The 27055-nt window shown below is 58.4% G+C and overlaps 1 protein-coding gene across 1 annotated transcript in view; it reads right to left on the bottom strand.

Moving 5' to 3' along the window:
- Positions 1-22136: 22136 nt before the first annotated feature.
- Positions 22137-27055, bottom strand: part of NOTCH3 (notch receptor 3) — a 45778-nt gene continuing 40859 nt past the window's right edge. The window contains 5 exon segments of the mRNA XM_073319236.1: positions 22137-25039; positions 25339-25436; positions 25811-25958; positions 26302-26606; positions 26836-26998. Of these exon segments, the coding sequence (XP_073175337.1) occupies positions 23717-25039; positions 25339-25436; positions 25811-25958; positions 26302-26606; positions 26836-26998 (2037 nt within the window). The 3' untranslated portion in view covers positions 22137-23716.

Raw genomic sequence — 27055 nt, 5'->3', positions numbered from 1 at the left:
CCTCATTTCTGGCCCCACCTCAAAGCCTGCACCCCCCCAGACAGAGTCCTCACCATCTGGCACCTCAACCTCCTGCCCAAGCCTGGTGACAGTGAGTGAGGGCGGGGGAGAGCAAGCGACAGAGGGAGGGGGGAATGGAGTGAGTGTGGGCGGGGCCTTGGAGAAGGGGGGGGGGCATTTGGGCAGGGGACGGGGCCCCGGAAAATGTGCTCCACTGCGGGATCCCCCAGCCCCCTCCTGCCCCAGCCACTCTCATCCTCCTGTCCCCCTGCTGCCCAATCCAGGTGGGGCTCAGGTGGCGAGGAGCCCCACCCCCAGGGGCTGCAGCCAATGGGGTGCCCCAAACCCCACCTCAGCCCACACTCTAGGACCTACTCATGGCGCTAAGGACTGGGATGTTTTACAAAGATGGAGACTGAGAGCTGGGATAGCAGGGGCTGCGGGCCAGGATTGAGGGGCACTGGCAGAGCTGTGGGGGTAGGGCTGGGATAGCAGGGGCTGTGGGTTGGGATTGAGGGGCACCGGCAGAGCTGTGGGGAAGCCCAAGGCTGGGGTAGCAGGATGCTGGGGCGGGGGGCTAAGGGGCAGGGAGAGCCCAGGGCTGGGGTAGCAGGGGGGCTGCAGGTGAGGCTTAAGGGGCAGGGGGAGCCCAGGACTGGGTAGTACGGGGCTGTGGGTTGGGGCTAAGGGAGCCCAGGGCTGGGTAGCAGGGGGCTGTGGGTGGGGGCTAAGGGACAGGGGGAGCCCAGGGCTAGGGGAGCAGGGGCTGGAGGTCAGGATTAAGGGGCATGAGGAAGTTCATGCAGTCAGGGAGGCAGAGCCCCTGTGTTTCACAGGGTTTCTCACTAGCTCGTGGCAGGCATGGCTGGGGATCTGGCTGCCACAGCCCTTTGCCAGATCGATGGCCTGCTGGGAGGGAGGAGGGTTAGGGCCAGAGCATTGGGCAGGATGGGGAATGTGGCATTCTCAGGAGCCAGGGCTCAGGGGGCACTGACCAGGGACCCGTCCACTCCTGGTGCACACGGAGCTGGAACTGCGCCCACTGTCAGCTCCATGCCAGGCCCAAGGAGACTGCTACACCTGGGAGCTCAGAGCATCTGGGCATGGGTGGGTGATTCAGGAAACCCCCATGCTGCAGGGAGCAGAGCAGGGGGCTCAGTAGGGGGCACTGGCCCCTCTCAGTGAGGGCTGGTCCCAATGCAGCTCTAGGGAGTGCTGTGCTGCAGGGTGTGATGACATGGGAATTTTCTGTAATACTATGATCCCTCTGTGGGCCTCAGTTTCCCCTGTGTGTGGCACTGTTTGTCGGGGGAGGGGGAGCACTGCTGGCACTCAGGGCAGGCTAAGAGATGTAGGTTTGAACGTCACCGAGCTGAGCCTGGCCGGGTTGTTGAAAAGGACCGATCGCCGGGACACGGACTCCTCGCAGCAGTGCCCTAGGTGGAGAGGGATTTCCCTGCCTCTTAGCTGGGCAGCTGAGCTCAGACCCAGAGCACAGGGGGCTCAGCAGTGGGTGCCATGCCATCAGGTGTCACAGGTCGCTCAGCAGGGGGTGCCGTGCTGTCAGAGGAATCACCTTCCCCGCGAGGCATTAAATCAACATCCAACACACAGGGGCCCCCCACCCGCTTCCAGCTCCGTTCCTGCCAATGACACCATTGCTCCTTCTGGCTCCGCAGCTTAGTTTCCGTTAGTGCCAGCGTTTCTACCCTGCCCTGAGTGGCTGGGTCTTGCTGCTGTGGGGCCGAACAGCCTGTGGCCCTGTCCCAGCCCAGAACTGGCCACCTCCAGCACTGGAGGTAGGAGTGAGGCAGACGCCCCATCCTGGCCAGCCCTTCGGGCAGCGCTCTGATGCTAGGTGGTGCTGCCAGCTCCCAGCGCGGGTGGGTGGGGGGGCAGGTCTGCATCCAGAGAACCTCCAATGTCATTAGAACCAATGGAGGTCAAGGACTCTCTTTCAGGGACCCCAGAAGCAAGCCAGCCAGCCCGCCCATGGCTGCAGAGCCAGCTTCAAACAAGCACTGCCTATGGCATGGGCAGCTCAGAGCTGAACCACATAGGCGGAGAGGGCACTGGCTGAAAATGCAGGTACAGCTTGCGGGATGCAGGGGAGGATGGGGGCAGAAGGAGCTGTGAGCAGGTCCCTGGGAGGAAGCAGAGATGTTGCTTCTTAGGCACAGAACTGGAGGGAGGGGCAGACAGGGATTTCTGAGTATGGAACCTGGCAACTGCTGTTTGTTCCTCCCCTGTCCAGGGAAACAGGCCCCTGTATAAATAGCCAGAACCAGACTGAGAATAGACCTGACTCAGAGCAGCAATTCCTGCCCCTAATGGAAACAACAGTAGCTGCAAATCCCTTAGGCCAAAGGGGAAAAAACAGTTACCTTTTCCGTAACTGGTGTTCTTCGAGATGTGTTGCTCATGTCTATTCCACAATAGGTGTGTGTGCTTGCCACATGCACCGCTGCCAGAAGTTTTTCCCCTAGCAGTACCCAGAGGGGGGAGAGCCCCAGCAACTCTTGGAGTGGTGCCTGCCTGGCATGGTATAAGGGGAGCTGCATGTTCCCCCCACCCTCAGTTCCTTCTCACCAGACAACTCTGACAGAGGGGAAGGAGAGCGGGAATGTGGAATAGACATCTCGAAGAACACCGGTTACGGAAAAGATAACTGTCTTTTCTTCTTCAAGTGATTGCTCGTGTGTATTCCACAATAGGAGATTCCAAGCTATATCTGTTGGAGGTGGGTAGGAGTTCACAAGTTCTCAGGATGGAGGACAGCCCTGCTGAACCTGGTTTGGCGGACGATAGCGTAGTGCGAGGTGAACGTGTGAACCGAAGACCACGTGGCGGCCCTACAAATGTCCTGGATGGGGACGTGGGCCATGAAAGCAGCTGACGAGGCCTGCACTTGAATTGAGTGTGCCCTCACAATGGATGGCAGGGGAACACCCGCCAGCCCAGAACAGGTAAGGATGCATGAAGTGATCCAATTGGAGAGCTGCTGCATGGAAATTGGCTGGCCCCTCGCGTGCTCAGCCAAGGCAACAAACAGCTGCGAGGACTTCCTGAACGGCTTGTTCTGCTCCAGGTAGAAAGCCAGAGCCCGGCGCACGTCCAGCATGTAGAGGCGACGCTCCTCACCGGAAGCATGGGGCTTGGGGGCAGGGGACCGGTAGAAAAATGTCCTGGCCCAAGTGGTAAGCGGAGACCACCTTCAGTAGGAATGCAGGATGTGGGTGGAACTGGACTTTATCTTTGTGAAAAACCGTGTACGAAGGTTCAGAGGTCAGGGCCCTGAGCTCCGAGACTCGCCTGGCCAACACGATTGCAATCAGGAAGGACACCTTCCATGAGGGATGAGACCAGGAGCACATGGCCAGTGGTTCAAAAGGGGGCCCCGTGAGACGAGCTAACGTCAGGTTCAGGTCCCACTGTGGGACCGGGGTCTAGAATACAAAAAAAGACAGTCTAATCCCTTGAGGAACTGGCCAGCCATAGCATGGGAAAATACGGTGTGCCCCTGCACTGGTGGATGGAAGGCCGATATGGCTGCCAGGTGCACCCTGACTGAGGAGGGTGCCAGGCCCTGGGCCCTCAGGTGGAGGAGGTAGTCAAGGATAAGCTGGATTGGGGTGGCCAGGGGGGAGACACCTTGGTCCACTGCCCAACGAGAAAAACGAGACCACTTTGCATAAGCTCAGCGAGTGGCGGGCCGTCTACTTTCAAGGAGGAAGCACCGAACTTGTTTGGAGCACATCCTCTCCTCGCCACCTAACCACTGAGCAGCCATGCCATGAGGTGAAGAGCTGCTAGGTTGGGATGGAGGCGGCAGCCCTGGTCCTGAGAGAGCAGGTCCGGGGGTGGGGGGTGGCAACGGCCACGGTGGAGATACTGCTAGGCTTGCGAGGGTCCCGTACCAATGTTGATGGGACATGCCGGGGCAATCAGGTTGACCCAGGCCCCGTCGATCTTTATCTTCTCCAGGACCCTGCTGATTAGAGTGAATGGGGGAAAGGCATAGAGAAGCCGGCCTGACCAGGACAGGGAAAGGCATCAGAGATCCCAGCCCGCCCTGGAGCAGAACCAGGGACAATGCCAGTTCTGCCGAGTTGCGAACAGGTCCACCTGGGGAGTTCCCCATCATTGGAAGAGCTGGTGGGCCACTTCCCAGTGGAGGGACCACTTGTGTTGCGAGGAGAAGTCCCTACTTGAGCGGTCCGCCTCTCGTTTTGGGCGCCCAGTAGGTGGAAGGCCTTCAGGTGGATGTTGTGGGATATACAGAAGTCCCACAACCTGAGGGTTTTGTCGCAGAGGGCAGAGGAGCGGGCCCCGCCTTGCCTGTTGATATAGAACGTCGAGGCAGTGTTGTCTGTGAGGACCCCGACTACCTTGCCCTGCAGGTGCGAGTGGAAGGCCGTACATGCTTGTCTAATTGCTCTGAGTTCCTTGACATTTATATGTAGGGTCAGGTCTTGAGCCGACCACAGGCCTTGGGTCTGAAAGTTCCCCACATGGGCCCCCCAACCCAGGTCCAACGTGGCAGACACCAGCTCCAACGACAGAGCCCTGTCCCTAAATGGGATCCCTTGGGGCATATTGTTCAGGGCGGACCACCACCGTAGGGAGGTGAGCACAGATTCCGGCACAGTGAGGACCTTATCCATCCTGTCCGTGGCCTGAGAGAACTGTGAGGCCAACCAGAACTGGAGGGGCCTCATTCTGAGTCTGGCGTGGCAGACCATGTATGTGCACACCGACATGTGACCCAGGAGCTACAGGCAAACTCTGGCTGTTGTTGTGACGAAGCAGGACTGTTCTTAACGTTTCCTCTGAATAGTGTGGGGGTGCCTCAGTTTCCCCTATGCAGTTCTTAAGTATCTAGGTGGTGGGGTAAGGGTGTATGATCATTGCAGAGCCCTAGAGGGCAGGTGTGTGCAGGGGTCTGGACACAGAGAACGGCCGACACCTTGTTTCCTGGCAACTGATGGCCTGGCCCTTCCCCCCTGCAAGGTGAGAGCTAAAGGGGTTGGAGAGCAAAGAAATCCAGTGACCTCCTGGCCCGGGAAAGGGACAAAGCCCAAAGGAGGGGGGGCAGGAGAGAGTTTCAGTTGGGGCTGGCTGGGGACGTGGAGTGAAGTGCAGACGTGTTGTCTGCCTCACTGCCCCCCCCAAAATGGACCCCGCTGTGGGGTCCTGTTCTCTGTACCTACAAGCTCTGGTTTAGACCATGTTCCTGTCGTCTAATAAACCTATTTTACTGGCTGGCTGAGAGTCATGTCTGACTGTGAAGTTGGGGGGCAGAACCCTCTGGCTTCCCCAGGACCCCGCCTGGGCAGACTCGCTGGGGGAATCGCACGGAGGAGCGGAGGATGCTGAATGCTCCGAGGTCAGACCCAGGAAGGTGGAAGCCGTGTGAGCTGTGTGTCCTGAAGACAGGCTGCTCACAGACAGGAGACTTCCCCAGACTCCTGACTGGCTTCATGGGGAGCATTTCCAAAGCATCACCTGGGGACTCCGTGACAACTGGTGGGAGCGGTGGGATGTACTGCACCCCCATGGATGGCGCTTCCTGCAGTAAGTGACTGGGGAGCAATAAAACGAAGGTGGATTGATGAGGACCAGGCGTGCTGAAGGCTCAGAGAGGAGCGGTTTCGGGGGGCGGTTAACCCCTGGGAGTGTGTGACCAGCGAGAAGGACTGTGCAGTAATGGGGTCCCCCTGGGGACTGCGCTGAGCAGTCTGAGGGGCGGAGAAGCCTGCGGCTTGGCCCTTGGAGAGAGAAGGACTTTTGCAGTAACAGGGTTCCCCTGGGGATTGCAGCGAGCAGCCCAAGGGGCGGAGGAGTCTGCAGCTCGACCCTGGCAAAGAGGTGGTGACCTCGAGAAGGGCTGGCAAACTAGGGGTTCTCCCTGGAAACCGTGGGGAGCAGAGAGCACACAGGCTTGTGAGTCCACAACAACTTGGGAACAGCATCGTGATGGCCTATCACCATCTCCTTCAGAAGGACATTGTAACCCTGTGCAAAAAGAGAGGGTTGCACATGGGAAAGTTCACCAAAGCACAGTTAATCGTGCAGCTGGAGAATGATGACCGCTCTAAGGAACAGATTCCTGACTCAATGGGGCTATAGCAGGATCTGGGAGCAGCTGGAGTGGTAGCCAGGCATCCCCAAGACTCCTGTCCCCGACCAGACGAGGGTCTTCACGATCAGGTTCCCCACTGGGGGATCGGAGACGGACGGGATTGGAGCTGAGTCCGAGGGAGCAAGAGGACTGTGAGAGACAGCGAGAGTCCAAGAAAGAGCTGCAGAAGCAGCAGCAGCATGAACTGGCGGTGGGGGAGTGGAGAGGCATAGGGGACCTCCCAGGGGTGAGTGGGAATAGACCCCGGGGTGCCAGTTCCACAGGGAACCTAGAGACTAAATTGCTGCCCCTGGTTAAGGAGGGGGAAGGGATGTGGATGCCCACCTCACTGCCTTTGAGCAGGCTGGAGATTTGAACGAGGGGGACCCTGTGGAAAAGCCCCGGTGTCTAGCTCCCTTGCTGGGTCCCAAGGCCATAGACTCTGTCAGCCAGATGGGTGGGGAGGTGGACAGGCTCCCACTCCTGGTCCCAACCTATATGTCTGTGTGGAGTTTCCTGGGGTCAGGCTCCTCGGACCCCCAGTAGGAGCGGAAGGTGATGGTCAATGGGGAGACATTCCTGGGGTTGCAAGATCCTGGGACAGAGAGAACAGTTGTCAGGCCCGGGGTGGTGCAGCCTCACCAGATGCTGAGGGGCTGTGTGAGCTGGGTGAGGGTCCCAGGGATGAAGCCCCTCGCCCTGCCAATGGCCCAGATCCCTGTGCAGACCCAGGAGGGGTGGAGCTGGCTGGTAGTTGGGGTACTCCAAGATACCAGCTGTGAGACCCTGTTGGGGGGGTGACTGTCTCTCCTTGGGGCAGGATCCAGGCCCTGCTCCAGTAACTGCCAAGGGTTTGAATTGAATCCAGGGAACCAATCGGCAGAGAGGGAAATGGTCATTGAAAATGCAGATGACCTGGCTAGCAGCACGGAGGAGCTGCTAGGCTCAGGCTACCTGCCTGCCAGTAACCAGACCTCTGGGGCTGGGTGGGATAGAGAGATGCTCGCTGCCCCCTTGCACACTGGAGAGGGGGCTCACGCTGGCTCTGATGCTGTGAGGAAAGCAGCGAGCTCGCTGCCTACCCCACTGGGACAGCAAGGGCAACGCTGAGCACAGTGGGAGCTGACATCCCAGCTGAGTGGGGGGAGACACAGGCAGGGCAGGGGATCTGTGGGGATGGCAAGGTGCTTGGTAAAGAAAGTTTGGATGAGCCTAGGCAGCCTTGTGAGCTGATGGCTTTGTCTAGTCAGCAGGGTGGGAAGGAGAGGAGAGTGGAAGATGAGTGTCCCTGGACCTTACCTGTTAGCTGGGTAGAGAATTGTGACAGGGAAGGAAATGTGCCCGTGTCTGTCAGGGGCAGTGACTTGCCTATGGAGGGAGCTACCCTGGTCTCCAAGCAGTTGTCTGTGAACAGCCCTCCGTGCTGGGACAAGGGGAAAGAGATCCCAAGCTGTGTGTCTGGGAAAGGAGAAAGTGTGCCCGGCTCTTCTTTGTCTGTGGAGCAGACAGAAGGGGCCTTTCAGCCTGTGATGGTTGAGAATAGTGCAGTTGGTTCTGGATTCAGCTAAAGCCCAGGAAGGGAATGGTCCTAAGTTTGTGTCTGCTCGGGAGAATGGCCCTGTAACTAGGTTGCAACCAGTTAGTATCTATGCAAAATCCCAGAGACCAGACAATTCTGGTGCTTGTATTTTGCCTGTTGCTAGTGTGTTGTTGGAAAGGGTGCAGCAACTCTGTCTAATCAGAGTGAGACTTAGCCAGGGCACAAGGAGAGCATGAAGGTGATTTGATTGTGTTACCTACTGAGGGTGTGGAAACCTGTAGCAAGAAGGAAAAGATTCCTGAACTTGTGTGTGGCAAAGGGAAGGAGAATGCTTCTAACTTTTTATCTAGGAAGTCTGTAAGTTTGCCTGAAAGGGGATTGTGTAGGAACCCGCCTGATGGGCCAGAGGTAATTCTGGATGTACGTGAGACCCAGAAAAAGTCTGTTGTTGCTCAGGAAAGTGTTCCTCTAGAGCAAGCCCTAGGTGAAGAGGGTAAGGGTAGAATTTCTGTGAAGGGTGAATTGTTGCATAGAAAAGCCCTAGGGAAAGGAATCCTCATGGAGTCTTTGCAAGCAATTTATTGCAACTGAAGGGTGTGAATGTGATTTAATCAAGAAAGTTTCAGTTCCTAACAGCCAGAAATTTTCTGTTGTGAATGGATCCACTGACTTTCCTGTTGAAAGATCCAGTGTGGATAGCTTTGAGAAGGTCTCACATGAAGTGAAAGCTATTAAGAAAGTTAAACAGTCCTATAACCAAGTGGCTGTGTTTGGGAGCTTGTTGGGGAGACAAGGTTGTTGAGAAAGGATCATAGAACTCACAACCCTGGGTTTCGCAGGCCAATGCTCAAGCCACTGAGCTATCCCTCCCCCCCCCCCCCCAAAAGATAGTGTTCATAGAATATCAGGGTTGGAAGGGACCTCAGGAGGTATCTAGTCCCACCCCCTGACCAATCCCCAATTTTTGCCCCAGATCCCTAAATGGCCCCCTCAAGGATTGAACTCACAACCCTGGGTTTAGCAGGCTAATGCTCAAACCACTGAGCTATCCCTTCCCTCAAAGGAATGTCTCCATGCTAGTTCTGTAAGTGAACAGTATGTGGCCCAGGTCAAGATGGGGACTCCTAACCAAGAAAGCCCAAATTGAGCGCAGGGAGAAGACCTGATCCCAGTTTGACCCCCGGGGGTTTTGGGGTGGCAAAAGGGCACAGGCCGCATAAACCTTCCCACATGTGGCATGGGAGTGCTATCGACCACCCCCTACCTAACGGAGGGCATGAAACTGGAAGGGCCTGGTGTAACTCCCACCAAGGAACAGGAGAGATGCTGGGGCATCCATGGGAACGTTGGTGGCTCCGAACTTCCCCAGGTCACCGGCTAAAGTGACCCTGCTCAGTTCAGTCTCAAAGGGGGGAGAGATGTCACGAAGCGGGACTGTTCTTAATGTTTCCTCTGAATAGTGTGGGATGCCTCAGTTTCCCCTATGCAGTTCTTAAGTATGTAGGTGATGGGATAAGGGTGTATGATCATTGCAGAGCCCTAGAGAGCAGGTGTGTGCAGGGGTCTGGACACAGAGAATGGCCAACACCCTGTTTCCTGGCCACTGATGGCCTGGCCCTTCCCCCGCTGCAAGATGAGAGCTAAAGGGGTTGGAGAATAAAGGAATCCGGTGACCTCCTGGCCCGGGAAAGGGACAAAGCCCAAAGGAGGGGGGGCAGGAGAGAGTTTCAGTTGGGGCTGGCTGGGGACGTGGAGTGAAGTGCAGACGTGGTTGTCTGGCTCACTGCCCCCCCAAAATGGACCCAGCTGAGGGGTCCTGTTCTCTGTACCTACAAGCTCTGTGTTAGACCATGTTCCTGTCATCTAATAAACCTATTTTACTGGCTGGCTGAGAGTCATGTCTGACTGCGAAGTTGGGGGGCAGGACCCTCTGGCTTCCCCAGGACCCCGCCTGGGCGGACTCGCTGTGGGAAGCGCATGGAGGGGCAGAGGATGCTGAATGCTCCAAGGTCAGACCCAGGAAGGTGGAAGCCGTGTGAGCTGTGTGTCCTGAGGACAGGCTGCTCCCAGAAAGGAGACTTCCCCAGACTCCTGACTGGCTTCATGGGGAGCAGTTCCAGAGCATCGCCTGGGGACTCCATGACAGTTGTCACCGGGAACTTTGTGACTGAGTTGATGAGACCTTTCAGGGTCTCCAGTCTGTCTGGCGGGAGGGAGGCACTGGCCGACGTAGCATCCAGGAGTGCCCCGATAAATTCCATGCGTTGTACCGGGCCTAAGTGGACTTGGTGTTGTTCACCAACAGGCCCAGGGCGGTGCACGTGGACAGGAGGAGCATCACATAACCCCTCACCTGCAACCTGGAGGAGCCCTTGACCAGCCAATGGTCCAATGGACCCGCCGCCGTCTGAGGTAGGCAGCTACCACTGACATGCATTTTGTAAATACCCTGGGGGCCGTGGACAGACCGGGTGGGAGATGGACGCCGGGTGGGTGTATAGGTATTCGTGTCCCTTGGTGGGTACAAAGTACTTGCGTTCCGCCCTCTTGGAGGTGGGAGGACCGTGCATCGGTAATGATTCTGTCCCACCACAAAACGGAGGAAGCGCCTGTGCCCCTCGAATATGTGGATGTGAAAGTACGCGTCCTGCAAATCGAGGACAGCGTACCAGTCCCCAGGATGGGGATGATCGAGGCCAGGGAGACCATGTGGAACTTGAGCTTCACCATAAACTGGTTCAGACCTCGCAGGTCCAGGATGGGCCTGAGTCCCCCTTTGGCCTTCGGGATAAGGAAATAGCGGGAGTAGAACCCCTCTGTCAAAATCGCCTTTTCCCCGCCTGTTTGCCCTTGGAGGACCCAAGTTGCGGGACTGGCCTCGACTGCCTCCAAGGGCGCCTTTTATAGTCCCACGCCTTCTTATAGGTGGCCTCGTATCTTGGGTGGAAGCCTGAGCAGGAGTCTGCTGTGGCTTAAACTTAGATTTAGCCGGAGCTGGGACATAGAGGCCCAGAGTCTGGAGGGTCGTGCGGGAGTTCAGCTTTGTATCTGTTTGTTCCGCAAACAGAGCTTTGCCGTCAAACGGGAGATCCTACATGGCGGCTTGCGCCTCACTGGACAACCTGGACAGCAGGAGCCACGAAGCCCATCTCATGGACACCACGGAGGCCATGGACTGCATGGCCACGTCCGCCACATCCAAAGCTGCTTGCAGGGCTGCCCTGGCAGCCGCTGTACCCTCCTCCACCAGTGCCTTGAACTCCTTCCTATCACACACCGGCCCAGGAGAGCCTGGTGGTTTGCCACTCATAACTGGGAGCTCAAGGACAAATAAACTTTTCTTCCAAAAGAGTCCAGCCTCCGTGAATCTTTATTTTTCGCGGTAGGGGCTGGCTGGCCCTGCCGTTCCCTGGGGTTGACCGACTCAACCGCCAGGGAGTTGGACGACGGGTGGGTGTATAGGTACTCGTGTCCCTGGGTGGGTTAAAAGGACTTGCATTCTGCCCTCTTGGAGGTGGGGGCCAACGAGACCGGTGTTTGCCACAGGGCATTTGAAATTTTTGCCACCCCTTCATTGAGAGGCAAGGCTACCCTGCCCAGTGCCAAAGACGACAGCACATTACATAAGGAGTCCGAGGGCTCCTCCATCTCCTCTGCCTGGAGGTGGAGGCTTGATGCCACCATTTCAGGAGTTCCAGTGGGCCCTAAAGTCCTCCTGCGGGACTGAGGGGAGCGGGGCTGTAATCGCCTCATCCGGGGAGGGCGAGGAGGCCGGTGCGGAACTTTGGGTGTCTGCTGGCACCAGAGGGTACACCACTTGGTTGGTTCCTGGGCACGGTGCCGAGGATGTACGTCCCATTGACTCCTTCCTCGGAGGTCTGGAGCGGGAGGCTGATGGTGCCTCTGAGGCTCCGGCCACCGAGCGAGCTCCCACCGGGGCTGGATCGGGGGCCATGGTGCCCACTGGTACCACTGGACCAGCCACAGGACCCGAAGCCATTGCACTTACTGCGGCACCGGCGGGCCCAGTTGCTCGGCCAGGCTGTCCTGGCCCAAGGAGGGACGACTATGAGCGGAGGCTGGGCTGATGAACGACATGCCACTGTCCCGGGACCGGGAGGAACGGCGGTGCCGGAAGTGACGTTGACCATGGGACTGTGATCTCGACGTGGAGGACCAGTACCATCGGTAGCAGCTGCTCTGCAATTGGCTCCGACAGGCAGACCCGCAACAGCGAGACACCAGAGATTGACGCCCGGGGCTGCGGAGGCGATGCCTTGGTGGGTTCTTGGAGTGGGATTCCGAGTGGGAACGGCATTGACGTCTGTGCTGTAACCGCCTGCAGTAACCCCTCTGAGACGAGGACCTCTGGCGACGTCTGCCTCGGTCCTGTCGGTATTCGCTCCTCGAGGTGGACGGTTCAGAGAGTCTCGGTTGGATGGCACCCAACCAGACTGTATGGTGGGAGTCGAGGGCGATCTCCATGGACTTTGGCCTGAACGGTCGCTGGGCGGCGAATGGCGTCGGGAACGTTCCCTGGACCAAGAAGGCTACCGAGCCAGGGGCGACTGTGGAGATCCTAGCGGTGGCTTACCCCTGGAGTGCAACAGCGGTGCTCCTGGTACTGGCATGGACATGACATCCTGGGCCACCTGCAAGGCCTCCAGTGTGAGGGACATACGGACATGCAGGGAGGCCTGGTCCGAAGCAGCCAGGCTACTCCACTCTACGTGAGTTGGAGGCCAAGAGGCTTGAGAGATAGCTCAGTGGTTTGAGCATTGGCCTGCTAATCCCAAGGTTGTGAGTTCAATCCTTGAGGGATCTGGGGCTAAAATTGGGGATTGGTCAGGGGGTGGGACTAGATACCTCCTGAGGTCCCTTCCAACCCTGATATTCTATGATTCTATGACTAGCCGACAGGGGTCCAGCCCAGGGGTCTCAAACACGTGGGCTGCATACGGCTGACGTGGTTATTTTCTGCGACCCGCCAGCTCCCCGCGGCCCCCCCCAAGAGTTTACCAAGAGCAGCTCCGGGAAGCGGCCGGGACCTGGGGTGGGGGGGCCCACAGGGGTCTGTGTGTTGCCCTGGCCGCTCCTCCAGGTACCTCAACGGAAGCTCCAATTGGCCGTGGTTCCCCATTCCCAGCCAATGGGAGCTGCGGGGGGCAGTGCCTGGAGGCACAGCCAGGGCAACACACAGACCTCTGTGCGCCCCCCAGGTTCTGTCCACTTCCTGGAGTGGCGTGGGGCCCCCCCAAACTCCTCATGCAGCACCCCACACCCCTCCTGCACCCCAACCCGCTGCCGCACCCGGACCCCCTGCCCTGAGCCGCATGCCGCATCCCTCCTGCACCCCGACCCCATGCCGCAACCCACATCCCTCCTGCACCCCGACCCCCTGCCCTGAGCCCTCTGCTGCACCCCGCACCCCTCCTGCACCCCGCACCCCTGCCCTGAGCCCCCTGCTGCACCCTACACCCCCTGAGGGCAGGGAGGGGGTGGAGTTGGGGTAGGGATTTCGGGGAAGAGGACATGGGTGGGCCTCATGGGAGGGGTGGAGTGGGGGCAGGGCCGGGGCAGCGGGGTGGGGGGTCGGTGGTGCAGACCTCGGGCCAACGTACTAGTCCTCATGTGGCCCTCGTGGTCATTTGAGTTTGAGACCCCTGCCCCGGGTTGACCTCGGTGCCGCTGCAAAGAAGGCATCTTCTTTGCCTTCTTATGGCCCGTGGATGGGGAGCGGTGCCGACTGGTCGAAGGCTCCAGAAGGTCGCCACGTACCGACACTGCGGTGCCCGGTGCCGGCTCGGAGTAGCGCACCGGAGTCGGGGTCAGCGCCGGCTCCATCAGAATGGCCCAGAGCCTAATGCTTGAACGACTTGCAAACATTGTAGCGATCGCTGATATGGGTTTCTCCCAAACAGTGTAAACAGTCCGCGTACGGGTCACTCCGTGGCACAGATCACCTACAAGTGTCACACGACTTAAAACCCGGGGCGTGGGGTGGGGGCATGCCCTGGCCAGGGCGCTCCCCGCCCCCTACGGGTACTGCTAGGGGAAAAACTTCTGGCACCGGTGCACGTGGCGAGCACGCACACCTATTGTGGAATACACGTGAGCAATCACTCAAAGAAGAAATGCTGGTGGTGAAAGTGAGATCCAGTTTCTAAGGAGAGAAACTGTAAGCTGGCTTCCTGGTAACTACTTCACATTTGGGGACAATGTATACCTTCAGATCAGCGGCACTGCTATGGGTACCCGCATGGCCCCACAGTATGCCAACATTTTTATGGCTGATTTAGAACAACGCTTCCTCAGCTCTCGTCCCCTAAAGCCCCTACTCTACTTGCGCTATATTGATGACATCTTCATCATCTGGACCCATGGAAAAGAAGCCCTTGAGGAATTCCACCATGATTTCAACAATTTCCATCCCACCACCAACCTCAGCCTGGTCCAGTCCACACAAGAGATCCACTTCCTGGACACTACAGTGCTAATAAACAATGGTCACATAAACACCACCCTATACCGGAAACCTACTGACCGCTATTCCTACCTGCATGCCTCCAGCTTTCACCCTGACCACACCACACGATCCATCGTCTACAGCCAAGCTCTGCGATACAACCGCATTTGCTCCAACCCCTCAGACAGAGACAAACACCTACAAGATCTCTGTCAAGCTTTCTTACAACTACAATACCCACCTGCAGAAGTAAAGAAACAGATTGATAGAGCCAGAAGAGTTCCCAGAAGTTACCTACTACAGGACAGGCCTAACAAAGAAAATAACAGAACGCCACTAGCCGTCACCTTCAGCCCCCAACTAAAACCCCTCCAACGCATTATTAAGGATCTACAACCTATCCTAAAGGATGACCCAACACTCTCACAAATCTTGGGAGACAGGCCAGTCCTTGCCTACAGACAGCCCCGCAACCTGAAGCAAATACTCACCAACAACCACATACCACACAACAGAACCACTAACCCAGGAACTTATCCTTGCAACAAAGCCCGTTGCCAACTGTGCCCACATATCTATTCAGGGGACACCATCACAGGGCCTAATAACATCAGCCACACTATCAGAGGCTCGTTCACCTGCACATCCACCAATGTGATATATGCCATCATGTGCCAGCAATGCCCCTCTGCCATGTACATTGGTCAAACTGGACAGTCTCTACGTAAAAGAATAAATGGACACAAATCAGATGTCAAGAATTATAACATTCATAAACCAGTCGGAGAACACTTCAATCTCTCTGGTCACGCGATCACAGACATGAAGGTCGCTATCTTAAAACAAAAAAACTTCAAATCCAGACTCCAGCGAGAAACTGCTGAATTGGAATTCATTTGCAAATTGGATACTATTAATTTAGGCTTAAATAGAGACTTGGAGTGGCTAAGTCATTATGCAAGGTAGCCTGTTTCCTCTTGTTTTTTCCTACCCCCCCCCCCCCAGATGTTCTGGTTTAACTTGGATTTTAACTTGAAGAGTGGTCAGTTTGGATGAGCTATTACCAGCAGGAGAGTGAGTTTGTGTGTGTATGGGGGTGGGGGGGATGTGAGAACCTGGATTTATGCAGGAAATAGCCCAGCTTGATTGTCATGCACATTGTGTAAAGAGTTGTCACTTTGGATGGGCTATCACCAGCAGGAGAGTGAATTTGTGTGGGGGGGTGGAGGGTGAGAAAACCTGGATTTGTGCTGGAAATCACTTTAGATAAGCTATTACCAGCAGGACAGTGGGGTGGGAATAGGTATTGTTTCATATTCTCTGTGTATATATAAAGCCTGCTGCAGTTTCCACGATATGCATCTGAGGAAGTGAGCTGTAGCTCACGAAAGCTTATGCTCTAATAAATTGGTTAGTCTCTAAGGTGCCACAAGTCCTCCTTTTCTTTTCATGATGGGGAAGTCCCTGGGTGGTTTATCTGGCTCAGGTCAACATCATAGTCCAAAGGGGGGTGCCTAGCAGCCAGCTTGGGTGGCCCAGCTCTGACTGTGCTGCAGAACTCCCCCAGAAAAGGATGCAGTGAGCCAGACCTGGTGTGACGGAGTGAGAATTCTCTGTAATATTTTGTATGAGTACAGCGTGCCTCAGTTTCCCCTATGGACTGCAGAGACCCCGAGATCCAGATGTGACTGATGCCAGCAGTCTGGGGCCTGGACCCCATGGCCATGGAGAGTCTGAGAAGGCAACAGACACTAATTGCCTAGACATTTGGTACCTAGAAACTAAAGAGCAGGGAGGGCCCCCTCTCCTAGTCAGGAAGTCACCCGGGTTTGTCTGGGAACAAGAACCAAGGACTGAGGAGGCGCCAGAAGGCAGGGGTTTGTTAAGCGGGGGATGCTGGAAGCTCTCCTGTAGTGGGACAAATGCAGGGCAGAGGGCTTGGGGCTGACTGACCAAGCTGGACCAGGCGACAACTTTGTTCTGTGCTAACCCAGGACTTTTCATGCTGTGTTCCAGACAGCTAACAAACCCAACTGCTTCTGTAATGCTTGCTGAGAGTCAGTGCAGGTGCTGAAAGGGGGGGTGCACTGCTCTCTTTGGGGGTACAGGTCTCCTGCTGGTGCCCAACCCAGGTGGACTCTCTGAGGGGAGCTCACAGTGTGAGGCAGGGGTGCTGAAGGCTCTGAGGTTTGGTCCAACAAGGCAGTGAAGCCGAGTGGCTCACCCTAGTAAGAGTGAGACCCACAGGGGGTCTGGCACACTGAAGGGGTCCTCCCAGGGACTGTCCCACAGCAGCAGCCCTAGGAATTGACCTGGTGCAAGACCCTGCTGCATGGTTTGGAGCCATCCAGTGAGCTGAGCTGGCCAGGGCACAGCTAAGAGGCAGGAAAGGGAAAGAAGAGACCCCACCTGGGCTAGCTGAGGACCTGCACAGACCTGTGATCCTGGCATACCCAGATACCAGAGGACGGCCGGGGCAGACTGGCAGCTGACCAATTGATGGATGCTCAGCTGTACTCGGACTCGCAGATCCCATGCCCAGAAGAGAGCCGAGGACCTGCCAAGAGACTGTGGAATGGGCCCCCACCGTTGAATCTTTCCTCACCACGATGTGCCAGCAGAGGAAGCAGCTGCTAGCCAGGTGGATGGAAGCCGTACAGTGCTGGGTCTAATGCGCAGGCTGGACACGGGGACTCGATTCTGGGACATGATGTTATTGACCAGAGAGAAACATGTGGGTTGTAAAACCAGGGGAATGGGCACTAATGGAAACCCGAAGCGCAGCCGTTCAGTGATGTCCGGTCTGGGAACTGAGTGGGCATGAAAAGTACTGAGAAATACACATCCGGCCAGGCCAGAGCAGCATGAACATCTGGCAAAAGCCCCCCCCCCCCCGCCCCCCCACAGCTTGCGGTTCAGCTGGGACAAGCTGTTCTGTGCCATGTTGATGAAGGCTACACAGGGCCGTGACTTCCTGGTCTCGGGCATGCAGCCAAGTGAACCACTCCTGGGGCAGAGCAAGGGTGGGGTGAATGGGACTGAAACTGACCTGTCTCAGGAGAGGATCTGGAAAGAGAGGTGAGCCCCAAGGGCCAGGAACTTCACAGCCCAGAGGAAGGAGCTGCCCAGGGAAATGGAGCACAGGCCCTGAGCTGGAGAACAAAGGGGCGGGTGTCAGGTTAAGCGCTGGCCTTCAGGAGCCTGACAAAAGGAAGAAGGAGAGTAGCAAAATACAGACCCTGGACTTCAGAAAAGCAGACAGACTCTGTTCGGGAACTGATGGGCAGGATCCTCTGAGAGGCTAATATGAGGGGGAAAGGAGTCCAGGCTGTATTTTAAAAAAGCCTCACTGAGGGCGCAGGAACAAACCGTCCTGATGTGCAGAAAAAATAGCAAATATGGCAGACGACCAGCGTGACTTAACAGTGAAATCTTCAGTGAGATTAAGCACAAAAAGGAAGCTTACAAGTGGAAACTTGGACAGATGACTAGGGAGGAGTATAAAGATATTGCTCGAGCATGCAGGGGTGTAATCAGGAAGGCCAAGGCACAACTGGAGTTGCAGCTAGCCACGGATATGAAGGGGAACAAGAAGGGTTTCTACAGGTATGTTAGCAACAAGAAGGTGGTCAAGGAAAGTGTGGGGCCCTTACTGAATGGGGGAGGCAACATAGTGACAGATGATGCGGAAAAAGCTGAAGAACTCAATGCTTTTTTTGCCTTGGTCTTCACAGACAAGGTCAGCTCCCAGACCGCTGTACTGGGCAGCACAGTATGGGGAGGAGGTGAGCAGCCCCCAGTGGAGAAAGAACAGGTTAAGGACTATTTAGAAAAGCTGGACATGCACAAGTCCATGGGGCCAGATGCAATGCATCCAAGGGCGCTAAGGGAGTTGGCGGATGTGATTGCAGAGCCATTGGCCGTTATCTTTGAAAACTCGTGGCGATCGGGGGAGGTCCCGGACGACTGGAAAAAGGCTAATGTAGTACCCATCTTTAAAAAAGGGAAGGAGGAGGATCCGGGGAACTACAGGCCAGTCAGCCTCACCTCAGTCCCTGGAAAAATCCATGGAGCAGGTCCTCAAGGAATCAATTCTGAAGCACTTAGAGGAGAGGAAAGTGATCAGGAACAGTCAACATAGATTCACCAAGGGCAAGTCATGCCTGACTAATCTGATGGCCTTCTATGATGAGATAACTGGCTCTGCAGACATGGGGAAAGCAGTGGATGTGATATATCTTGACTTAAGCAAAGGTTTTGATACGGTCTCCCACTGTATTCTTTCCAGCAAGTTAAAGAAGTATGGGCTGGATGAATGGATTATAAGGTGGATAGAAAGCTGTCTAGATTGTCAGGCCCAACAGGTAGTGATCAATGGCTCCATGTTTAGTTGGCAGCCGGTAGGCAAGTGACATGCCCCAGGGGTTGGTCCTGGGGCCATTTTTGTTCAAGATCTTCATTAATGATCTGGAGGATGGGATGAATTGCATACTCAGCAAGTTCGCAGATGACACTAAGCTGGGGGGAGAGGTAGATATGCTGGAGGATAGGGATAGGGTCCAGAGTGACCTAGACAAATTGGAGAATTGGGCCAAAAGAAATCTGATGAAGTTCAACAAGGAAAAGTGCAGAGTCCTGATCGTAGGAAGGAAGAATCCCATGCACCGCTACAGACTGGGGACCAACTGGCTAAGCAGCAGTTCTGCAGAAAAGGACCTGGGGATTACAGTGGACAAGATGCTGGATATGAGTCAGCAGTGAGCCCTTGTTGCCAAGGCGGCCAATGGCATATTCGGCTGTATTAGTAGGAGCATTGCCAGCAGATCAAGGGAAGTGATTATTCCCCTCTATTCAGCACTGGTGAGACCACACCAGAAGTATTGCGACCAGCTTTGGTCCCCCCACTACAGAAGGTATGTGGACAAATTGGAGAGAGTCCAGCGGAGGGCAACGAGAATCATTAGGAGGTTAGGGCACGTGACTGAGGGAACTGGGGTTATTTAGTTTGCAGTAGAGAAGAGTGAGGGGGGATTTGATAGCAGCCTTCAACTAACTGAAAGGGGGTTCCAAAGAAGATGGAGCTCGGCTGTTCCCAGTGATGGCAGATGACAGAACAAGGAGCAATGGTCTCAAGTTGCAGTGGGGGAGGTCTAGGTTGGATATTAGGAAACGCTATTTCACTAGGATGGTGGTGAAGCACTGGAATGCGTTACCTAGGGAGGTGGTGGAATCTCCATCCTTAGAGGTTTTTAAGGCCCAGCTTGACAAAGCCCTGGCTGGGATGACTTAGTTGGTGGTTGGTCCTGCTTTGAGCAGCGGGTTGGACTAGATGACCTCCTGAGGTGTCTTCCAACCCTAATCTTCTATGATTCTATGACACTGAGCACTCACCAGGGACCACAATGGGGACGAGGACCAAAAATGGAATCCATGGCAGCTTGGCTGGGTGGCACGCTGGCTTGGCCAGGATGGACTGTCTTTTAGCCTTTGCTTCTCTGTGCAAACCTGGGGAATTCCCAGGCTGGGTTCCAGACAACTAATAAACCCAACTCTGTTTGAAAACGCTGCCTGGTGTCACTGCACATCCTTGCCAGGGGTTGCTTGGCTCTGAGGAGTGGGCAAGTCTCTGGCCAGGCATCTTTCTCAGCTGGATGCGCCAGGCAGAGCTCACGGGGTGCAGCAGGAGGGCTGGAGCCCAGGGGCTCAGTCTTGGAGGAGGGGAGGAAGAGCAGTACGCCTTGGGCATCTGGCCCACTGAAGGGTTCCTCCAAAGGACAGTTTCAACGCTGGGGACTAGCACTGATCTCGTGGACCAAGGACACAGACCTGGGCCATGAACAGCAAGCCTAGGAGTCCAGCGACTGTGTGCTATAGGATCTGTGCTGGGGGGTGGGGGTGCAGGGTGTACAGTATTAGACACTGTTCAAATGGAAGTTATTAGACCAGCCATGCTACAAAGCCAGGGCCTAGGTGCTCCAAACTGAACTACATAACTGGGCTCTCAGACCTGGGGAGAGCTGGGTTTGCTGCCTGGCCTGCTGGCAGGGCAGAGAGACGTCTGGGGAGCCCAGATGGAGAAGCGAATAATTGGCTTGGATTTCACTACAACTAAGGCCGGCGTGATTGGTGTCAGGAATGGTGTCTGACGAATTCCCCCGAGGCAATTCCCTTGAGAGCCGTACCTTTGCTGAGACTGACGGACTTCAGGCCAGCAGTTTGCAGTGACCACCTGTCCTGCCTCACCAAGGCAGGAGCTGTCGGACCAGCAACTAGCCGGGAGATGCTCCGGGGGGGGCGGGGGGGGGGTGTGTGACCCTTATTCTGGGACCTGGCCCTCGGCTGCTAACACTGGAGCTGCTCCCGGTGCATTTGCTGAACATTTCTGTCCTGTGCAGCCGGCAGTGGTTTGTGGGCTCAGTGCTGGTTAGAGGCTGATCTGTGGTTTGCCGATAGAGCCACTATTGGCTCAGACAGGGATATGCTGCCGGGGTGAGCTGGGTGCACAGGAGCGGGGCGAGCTGAAGATGGGCCTTGGCCTGCCCACTTCGCCCCCCTCTCCTGCTGGACCTGAACGCCAGCACTTACAGCTGGGCACATCATGGACATGGCCACCCAGGGCTGACCCAAGCGCCTAGAATGGGGCTGTGGGAAGCTGAGGCTGGAAGAGTTGTGACAGGCATGAATTCCCCATCAGGACAGATTGAGCCATGTCCATCCCAGCTTGCTGACTCCACCAAAACAACAGGGGTGAGGCAGGTGCCCATCGAAAGCGGCCCCTCCCGGCAGCTGCCCAGGAATCAGGGAGGGGAAGCGCTGAGGATTTGGGCTGGGCATCCTGACGCATCCTGGGAAGATGCAAATCGTTCAGCTGGTCTCGCTCATTTGTTTCTTTTCTGTCTGGGCTGCAGCCCTCCGGGGGACGGCGTGTCAGACCACAGAGATGCTGGGCAGAGTGGAGACAGGGGGTATCATGCTGAAGGAACTGGCGGCTTTGAAGCCGGGACTATCACAGTCTCCTGAAAGCCAACAGCTGCCATGCTCCCCCTCCAGGCTGCACAGCGGGCGCCTGGCTGCAAGCAGCCCTCACATTCTGGGGCTCGCTGCTGCTGGGCTTGCCCCCAGGAAATCTGTGGCACAGCCCAGGTTTCTGAGCCTTCTCTGCTTGTACCCCAGGGACTTGAGGGGAACAGCTCTGCCCGACTGGGCACACAGGTGGGACTGTGAGAAGACCTTGGAGGATGATCAGCAGCCAAGCAGGTTAGCCGTGTCCCCACCGCAAGGCGGGCAAGTTCCCTGAGTAAAAGCCTCCTTCCAGCCCCACAGGGACCAGGCACCTCGGGGTGAAAGCAATGGGGGGCCACCCATGGCAGGTCAGTGCTGAGCCCCGCGGGGCGAGGGGCTGAGAGATGGGGCACGGTGGGGAAGCGCAGAGAGAGTGTTCGGGCACAGAGCTCGCGGGGGGGCGGATGGGGGCATTTTTGCCAGCTACTGTTTGTCCTCCTGGAGCGCGGCCACCACATTCCCCAGGGCCCCGCCGCTCACCCACAGCACTTCAGGCCGCAGGCAACTGACTGCTGGGAGCCCCCGGCACTGGTGCCCCCTCTGCCGAGGCCCTGAACTGCTCAGTGGGGACCAGCCCAGATGACCCCAGGGAAACAGGCTGCTGTAACCAACCAAGATCAGCCCAGGACTGGAGCTGACCCAGAGCAGCCGCTCCACCCCAACCCAGAGCCATGGCAAGGCCCTGAGTATGGCAAATGGCGCACAGATTGGGGCGGGGGCGGCGGTGCGAAAACAGGCGCACAGAAGGGGGCGGGGGGGGAAACAGGCACACAGAAGGGGGCGGGGGGGGAAACAGGCGCACAGAAGGGGGCGGGGGGGGAAACAGGCGCACAGAAGGGGGCGGGGGGGGGGAAACAGGCGCACAGAAGGGGGCGGGGGGGGGGAAACAGGCGCACAGAAGGGGGCGGGGGGGGGGAAACAGGCGCACAGAAGGGGGCAGAGACAGGTTCTTTGTTAACTACAGCTTTATTAGGCACAGTGGGGCCGGGCTCTGTACAGCAGGTCCCAGGGGGATAGGGGCAAGGTGGGCTCTGTACAGCGGGTCTCAGGGGCGTTATGTGCAGGGGCAGGGATGGAGGCCGCTGTACAGCAGGTCCCAGAGGAGTTATGTGCAGGAGCAGGCTCTGCAGTGGGTCCCAGCAGGGTTATGTGTGGGGACAGGGATGGGGGTGAGAGTGCAGGGTGGGCTCTGTACAGCGGGTCCCAGGGGAGTCAGAGGCAGGGCCGGCTCTGCACAGTGAGTGCCAGGGGGCTTAGGTGCAGGGACGGATGAGGGTCCCTGGTACCGGAGGTCCCAGGGGGGTTAAGCGCAGGGTCAAGCTCTGTACAGCGGCGCCCAGTTGGTTCAAAGCTACTTGATTTAAACAGGGATTTAAAAAATAGTTTAAAAATGAGCTACACTTCGTTCTAGGAGTGACAAGCAGGGGCCTTGCCCCCTCTATGCTACAGCGGGGGGGCAGGGGCTGTGCCCAGGCACTGGGCTCCTCCCCAGCCCCTGCTCCCAGAGCCATTGACAGAGGAGGCATGTGGGGAATGTATAGAGGGGCCGGAGCCCAGCTGGCTGTCAGTTTGCTGCCTGGCATCGTACTGCGGGCAGGGCCCCCCGGTGGGAGGGCAAGCGGCCATTGTGGAGCAGAGGGGGTGGGATCAGCCATGGAGGACAGGTGCCGCCCATCCCGACCAGCTGTGCCCAGGGTGGGGGTGGCAGTGGTGCCATGGGGGAGACAAACACCGAGAGCAGCTGGCAGACCCTGTCGCTGGCCGGAGCCCCCCACCAGACAGGCCCCACTTGGGCAGCGGGCATCTCCAAGGAATAAATTAACCTGGAATGTGATGAAGTGCCAAGAAACAGGACAGGGAGGGCGGGGGACCTGGGGGGGCTCAGCCCCAGGCAGAGAGCTCGGGGCAGTGAGGGGGCTCAGTCCCTCCGCATTGCGGAGGGCCCTGAGCAGGGGGGTAGGGGTGGGGGCTCAGCCCCCCGCATTGCGGGGAGGGGGCCCTGTGCCCCGGGCAGCGGCCACAGGCTATCGCCGCATCCCAGTACACAATTACAGTGAGCGGGCTCCTCCCCAACGTGGGGGGCGCTCTGCCCACCGAGCAACAGTGGGGGGAGGCCAGGGATCACCCTCCCCCGCTACAGCCCCACCCCCGCCCGTGGTGCTTTAGCGACACCTACTGGACACTTTACATATAATATTTTGTAAAAATAAAGCGCTCGTTTAAATGACTTTTTTTTCTATACAAAAGACTTTTTTAAAAAAAAGACAAATGCCCCCCGCCAGGGAGATGGGGGGTCAGGGCATGGCCAGAGCCCCCCCATGGCAGTTGGGGGGGAGCCCACAGCCCCCACCCATAGAGAGAGGGATTTTTTCCTTTTTACATTTGACATTTTTCTTATAAAAAACACTGTGGGGGGGGGGGGGGGGAGAGTTTCTCCAGGAGGCAGGGTCTGGGGGCGGGTGAGGGGCTCCCCCAGGAAGGGGAGCTGGGGGAGAGGCTCGGGGCCCTGGATCCCTCACCCCTGCCCTCACGCAAACACCTGCATCTTGGTGGGTTGGTCGGGCAGGTGGGAGAGGGTCTGCGGGGGCCCCAGCACGGCCGGGCTGGGAGTGGACTCGGACCAGTCAGACAGCGAGTGGGGCGAGGGGCTGGCCCACTGCTCGGGGGACTCGGGCGAGGGCGTCAGGTAGGGGTGCTCGCTGCGCAGGTGTAGGCAGTGCTTGGGGGTGCCGTCCTGGCCGGGGGTGTAGCTGTGCTGCGAGGGGGGTGTGGGGTAATCTTCTGCCCCCTGCCCGCCGGGTGCCTTGTAATACTGGGGTGGGGGTGGGGGACCAGGGCGCGCAGCCCCCTGCCCCTCCTTGGGCGAGATGGGCTGGTTGGCACGGCCCAGGGTGGGTGCCGCAGGGGGCGGCGGGGGCATGGGCTGCCCAGGGGTGGGCGCCGGTGGGGGCTGATCCTTGACAGGGCTGGGGGCGGCCAGCACCTGGGAGCTGTGCACCATGGCCAGATGGTTGGGTAGCAGCAGCCCCTGAGGGAAGGGCTGGGCCGGCTGGTGCAGGTTCGGGTGGGAGGCAGCCGGATGCACCACCCCAATGACTGGGTTGCATTGGGAGGTGGGGACACGGGTGTGCCAATCGAAGGGCACCGCCACCGGGCTCACCATGCCCAGGCTGAGCCCCACGCAGCCAGGCTGGCGTGGCAGCGAGGGCATGGAGACCCGGTTCATGGAGAGGATGGTGCTTTGGGCCGATGCCACCTCGCCCAGGTCACTGAGCCGCGCCAGGCTGACGGCAAAGGGCCCATCCATCAGGCCGTGTACCATGGGTGTGGAGCCCACTGACATGGAGGAGCTGGCTGGGTGGAAGACGCCGGGAGAGGCCAGGATGGGAGAGGTGGGGTTGGCCACGTAGGGAGAGTCCAGCGAGTCGACGGGCGACAGGGTGACTGAGCTCTCCAGCAGGGAGCCCTGGCACTCCAAGCTCAGCTTCTTGCTGCGCCCCTTGGCCTCCTTGGCCAGGCTGGCACTGCTGCCTGCCCCTGCCGTGTTCTTGGCGCTGGGCCGCCGGCTCTTCTTCCCCTGAGGGGTGGGCTTGAGGCTGGGCAGGAAGCTGTTGGGCGGGCACATGAGCGGGGACATGGTGTGGCCGGGGGGCAGTGCCCCCTGCGGGCTGCGTACCGTGTTGTACTCGTCCAGCAGCCGCACGATGTCATGGTGCATCCGCTCCTGGGCGATATCCCGCGGCAGCCGGTCCATGTGGTCTGTGATCTCCCGGTTGGCAAAGTGATCCAGCAGGATCTTGGCCGCCTCGTAGCTGCCCTCCCGAGCGGCCAGGAACAGCGGGGTCTCCTCCTGGGGGGGGCAACAGTGGGGCTCAGACTGTGCTGAGGGGGATGCCCCCATCCACGGAGCCCTGGGAATGCCAGGGCAGGGCTGGGAGATGCCCACAGCCCTCTGTGCCAGGGCTTTAGAGCCAGGGTCAGGCCCTAGGCAGACGGGTCTCCCCCGCCTCAGCACAGGAGCAGCGTGTCCTGGTGCTCGGCTCAGAGGCTCCTAGAGGAAGGCACAGTGGGAGCCCCCATTGTGGGCGGGGCCTGCGGGATGCGTGACAGCCAGGCTTTGCTGGCCTGCCCATCCCGCCTGCCGCTCACCTTGCTGTCCTGCATGTCCTTGTTGGCGCCGTTCTTCAGCAGCGCGATCGTAGCCTCCACATTGTTCACGGCCGCGGCCCAGTGCAGCGCAGATTTACCTGGGGGAGCCAAGCCATGAGGGGGGGCACTCTGCTGGTCTACCCCCCACCCGCTGCTCCTCAGTCCCAACCCACAGCCCTGCGAGCCCAGCCCTGGGCTCCCCTGCTCCCACCACAGCTCTGCCGTTGCCCCTCAATCCCAACCCACAGTCCCCTGCTAGCTCAGCTACGAGCTCCTCCTCCCTGCACAGCCCCTCCCAAATCCTCACGGGTTGGCAGTGCTCCCCCATGTCACCAAGCCCCCACAGTGGGCTCATGCTGGGCGTGGAAGGGTGGAGAGCTGAGCCCCGATACCCACAGCCAGACCCTTCCCCAGGGCAAGCTGGGGGCGGGCCTCAGTGGAGACCCCCCGATGGGGGGAAGCCGCCCAATACCTAGCTCATCCACGGCATTGACGTCTGCGTGGCAGGCAATGAGCTCCTCCACCATCCCCTCCACGGCCAGCCGGGCGGCCAGGATCAGTGCCGTGGAGCCATCCACCATGCGGGCGTCCAGGTCCGTGGAGCGGTTCCGGATCAGGATCTGCCAGGCAGGGCAGGTGTGAGATGGGAATACAGAAGAGCTGCACCTGGGGAAACCCTGCCTAGCCCAGCTCTCCCAGCATGGGCACAGCCAGGAGCCCTCGGAGCCCTCCCAGTGTGGGTAGAGGGGGAGCTCTCCAGGGAGTTGTTCTGGCAAGGGCAGAGTGCCCAGGGGCTTGGCCCAGGATGGGGGGGGCCTCCAGTAAAAGATGACTGCGTGGGGGAGCTCTGGGGTGGAGAGAGAGCAACTGGGGCGCGTCCCAGGTGGTGAGGGAAAGCAGGAGCTCACCTGGAAGACGCTCTGGGCGTCGGCACCACGGGGTGGGGGGTGGGGGGTGTCTCACCTGGAAGACGCCCTGGGCGTCGGCGGTCACCGCAGCGTGCAGCGGTGTGCGGCCCGTGTTGTCCTGGGCGTTGGTGTCAGCACCGGCGTCCAGCAAGCGCTTGGCGGCGTCGGCCCGGGCATAGCGGGCAGCCAAATGCAGCGCGGTCTCACCTGTACGGTCGGTCTGGGCGCTCAGGTTGGCGCCCTGGCAGATGAGGTCCGAGATGATGTTGGCTGAGGAGTCGTCGGCCTCATCCTCCTCAGCCAGGTCGGTCTCCACACCGCCCCCGCAGAACGAGGCCAGCATGAGCGGAGTGAAGCCGTCTGCAAGGAGAGCCACCACCAAGGGGTTAACTGGGAGCTGCCCCAGGGCTCCAGCATGAGAGACCACAACTCCCAGCATGCAGTGTGGCTGAACTGGGCTGTGATGCATGCTGGGACGTGTGGTCAGCTGCATAGGCAGGGGAGCCTTTCCTCTGCCCACTTCTCCCAGCGTGTCTGCACTGCATGCTGGGAGCTGTAGTCCCTGAGATGGAGCCAGGCCCCCCCTTACCTGGCCCCCTGACGTTGACATCCATGCAGTCGGTGTCGAACTCGCCCTGGGGTGGCGTCAGGGCCATGGATGGCGGCATGCGAATGTCAGCGGCCACCAGGTGATGCTGTGTCCACTGGCGGCAGTCCACAGGGTCCTCCGAGTCCCCGCCCGGCTCCTCCACCTGGGGGGAGAGCACAACCAATCATGGAGCTGGTAGATCCTGCCCCAGCCCTGCTAG

Source organism: Lepidochelys kempii, chromosome 20 (genome assembly GCF_965140265.1).
Source record: "Lepidochelys kempii isolate rLepKem1 chromosome 20, rLepKem1.hap2, whole genome shotgun sequence".
In the NCBI taxonomy this organism is placed as follows: Eukaryota; Metazoa; Chordata; order Testudines; family Cheloniidae; genus Lepidochelys; species Lepidochelys kempii.
The sequence above is the reverse complement of the archived record's forward strand: the minus strand, read 5'-3'. Positions and strand labels throughout refer to the sequence as shown.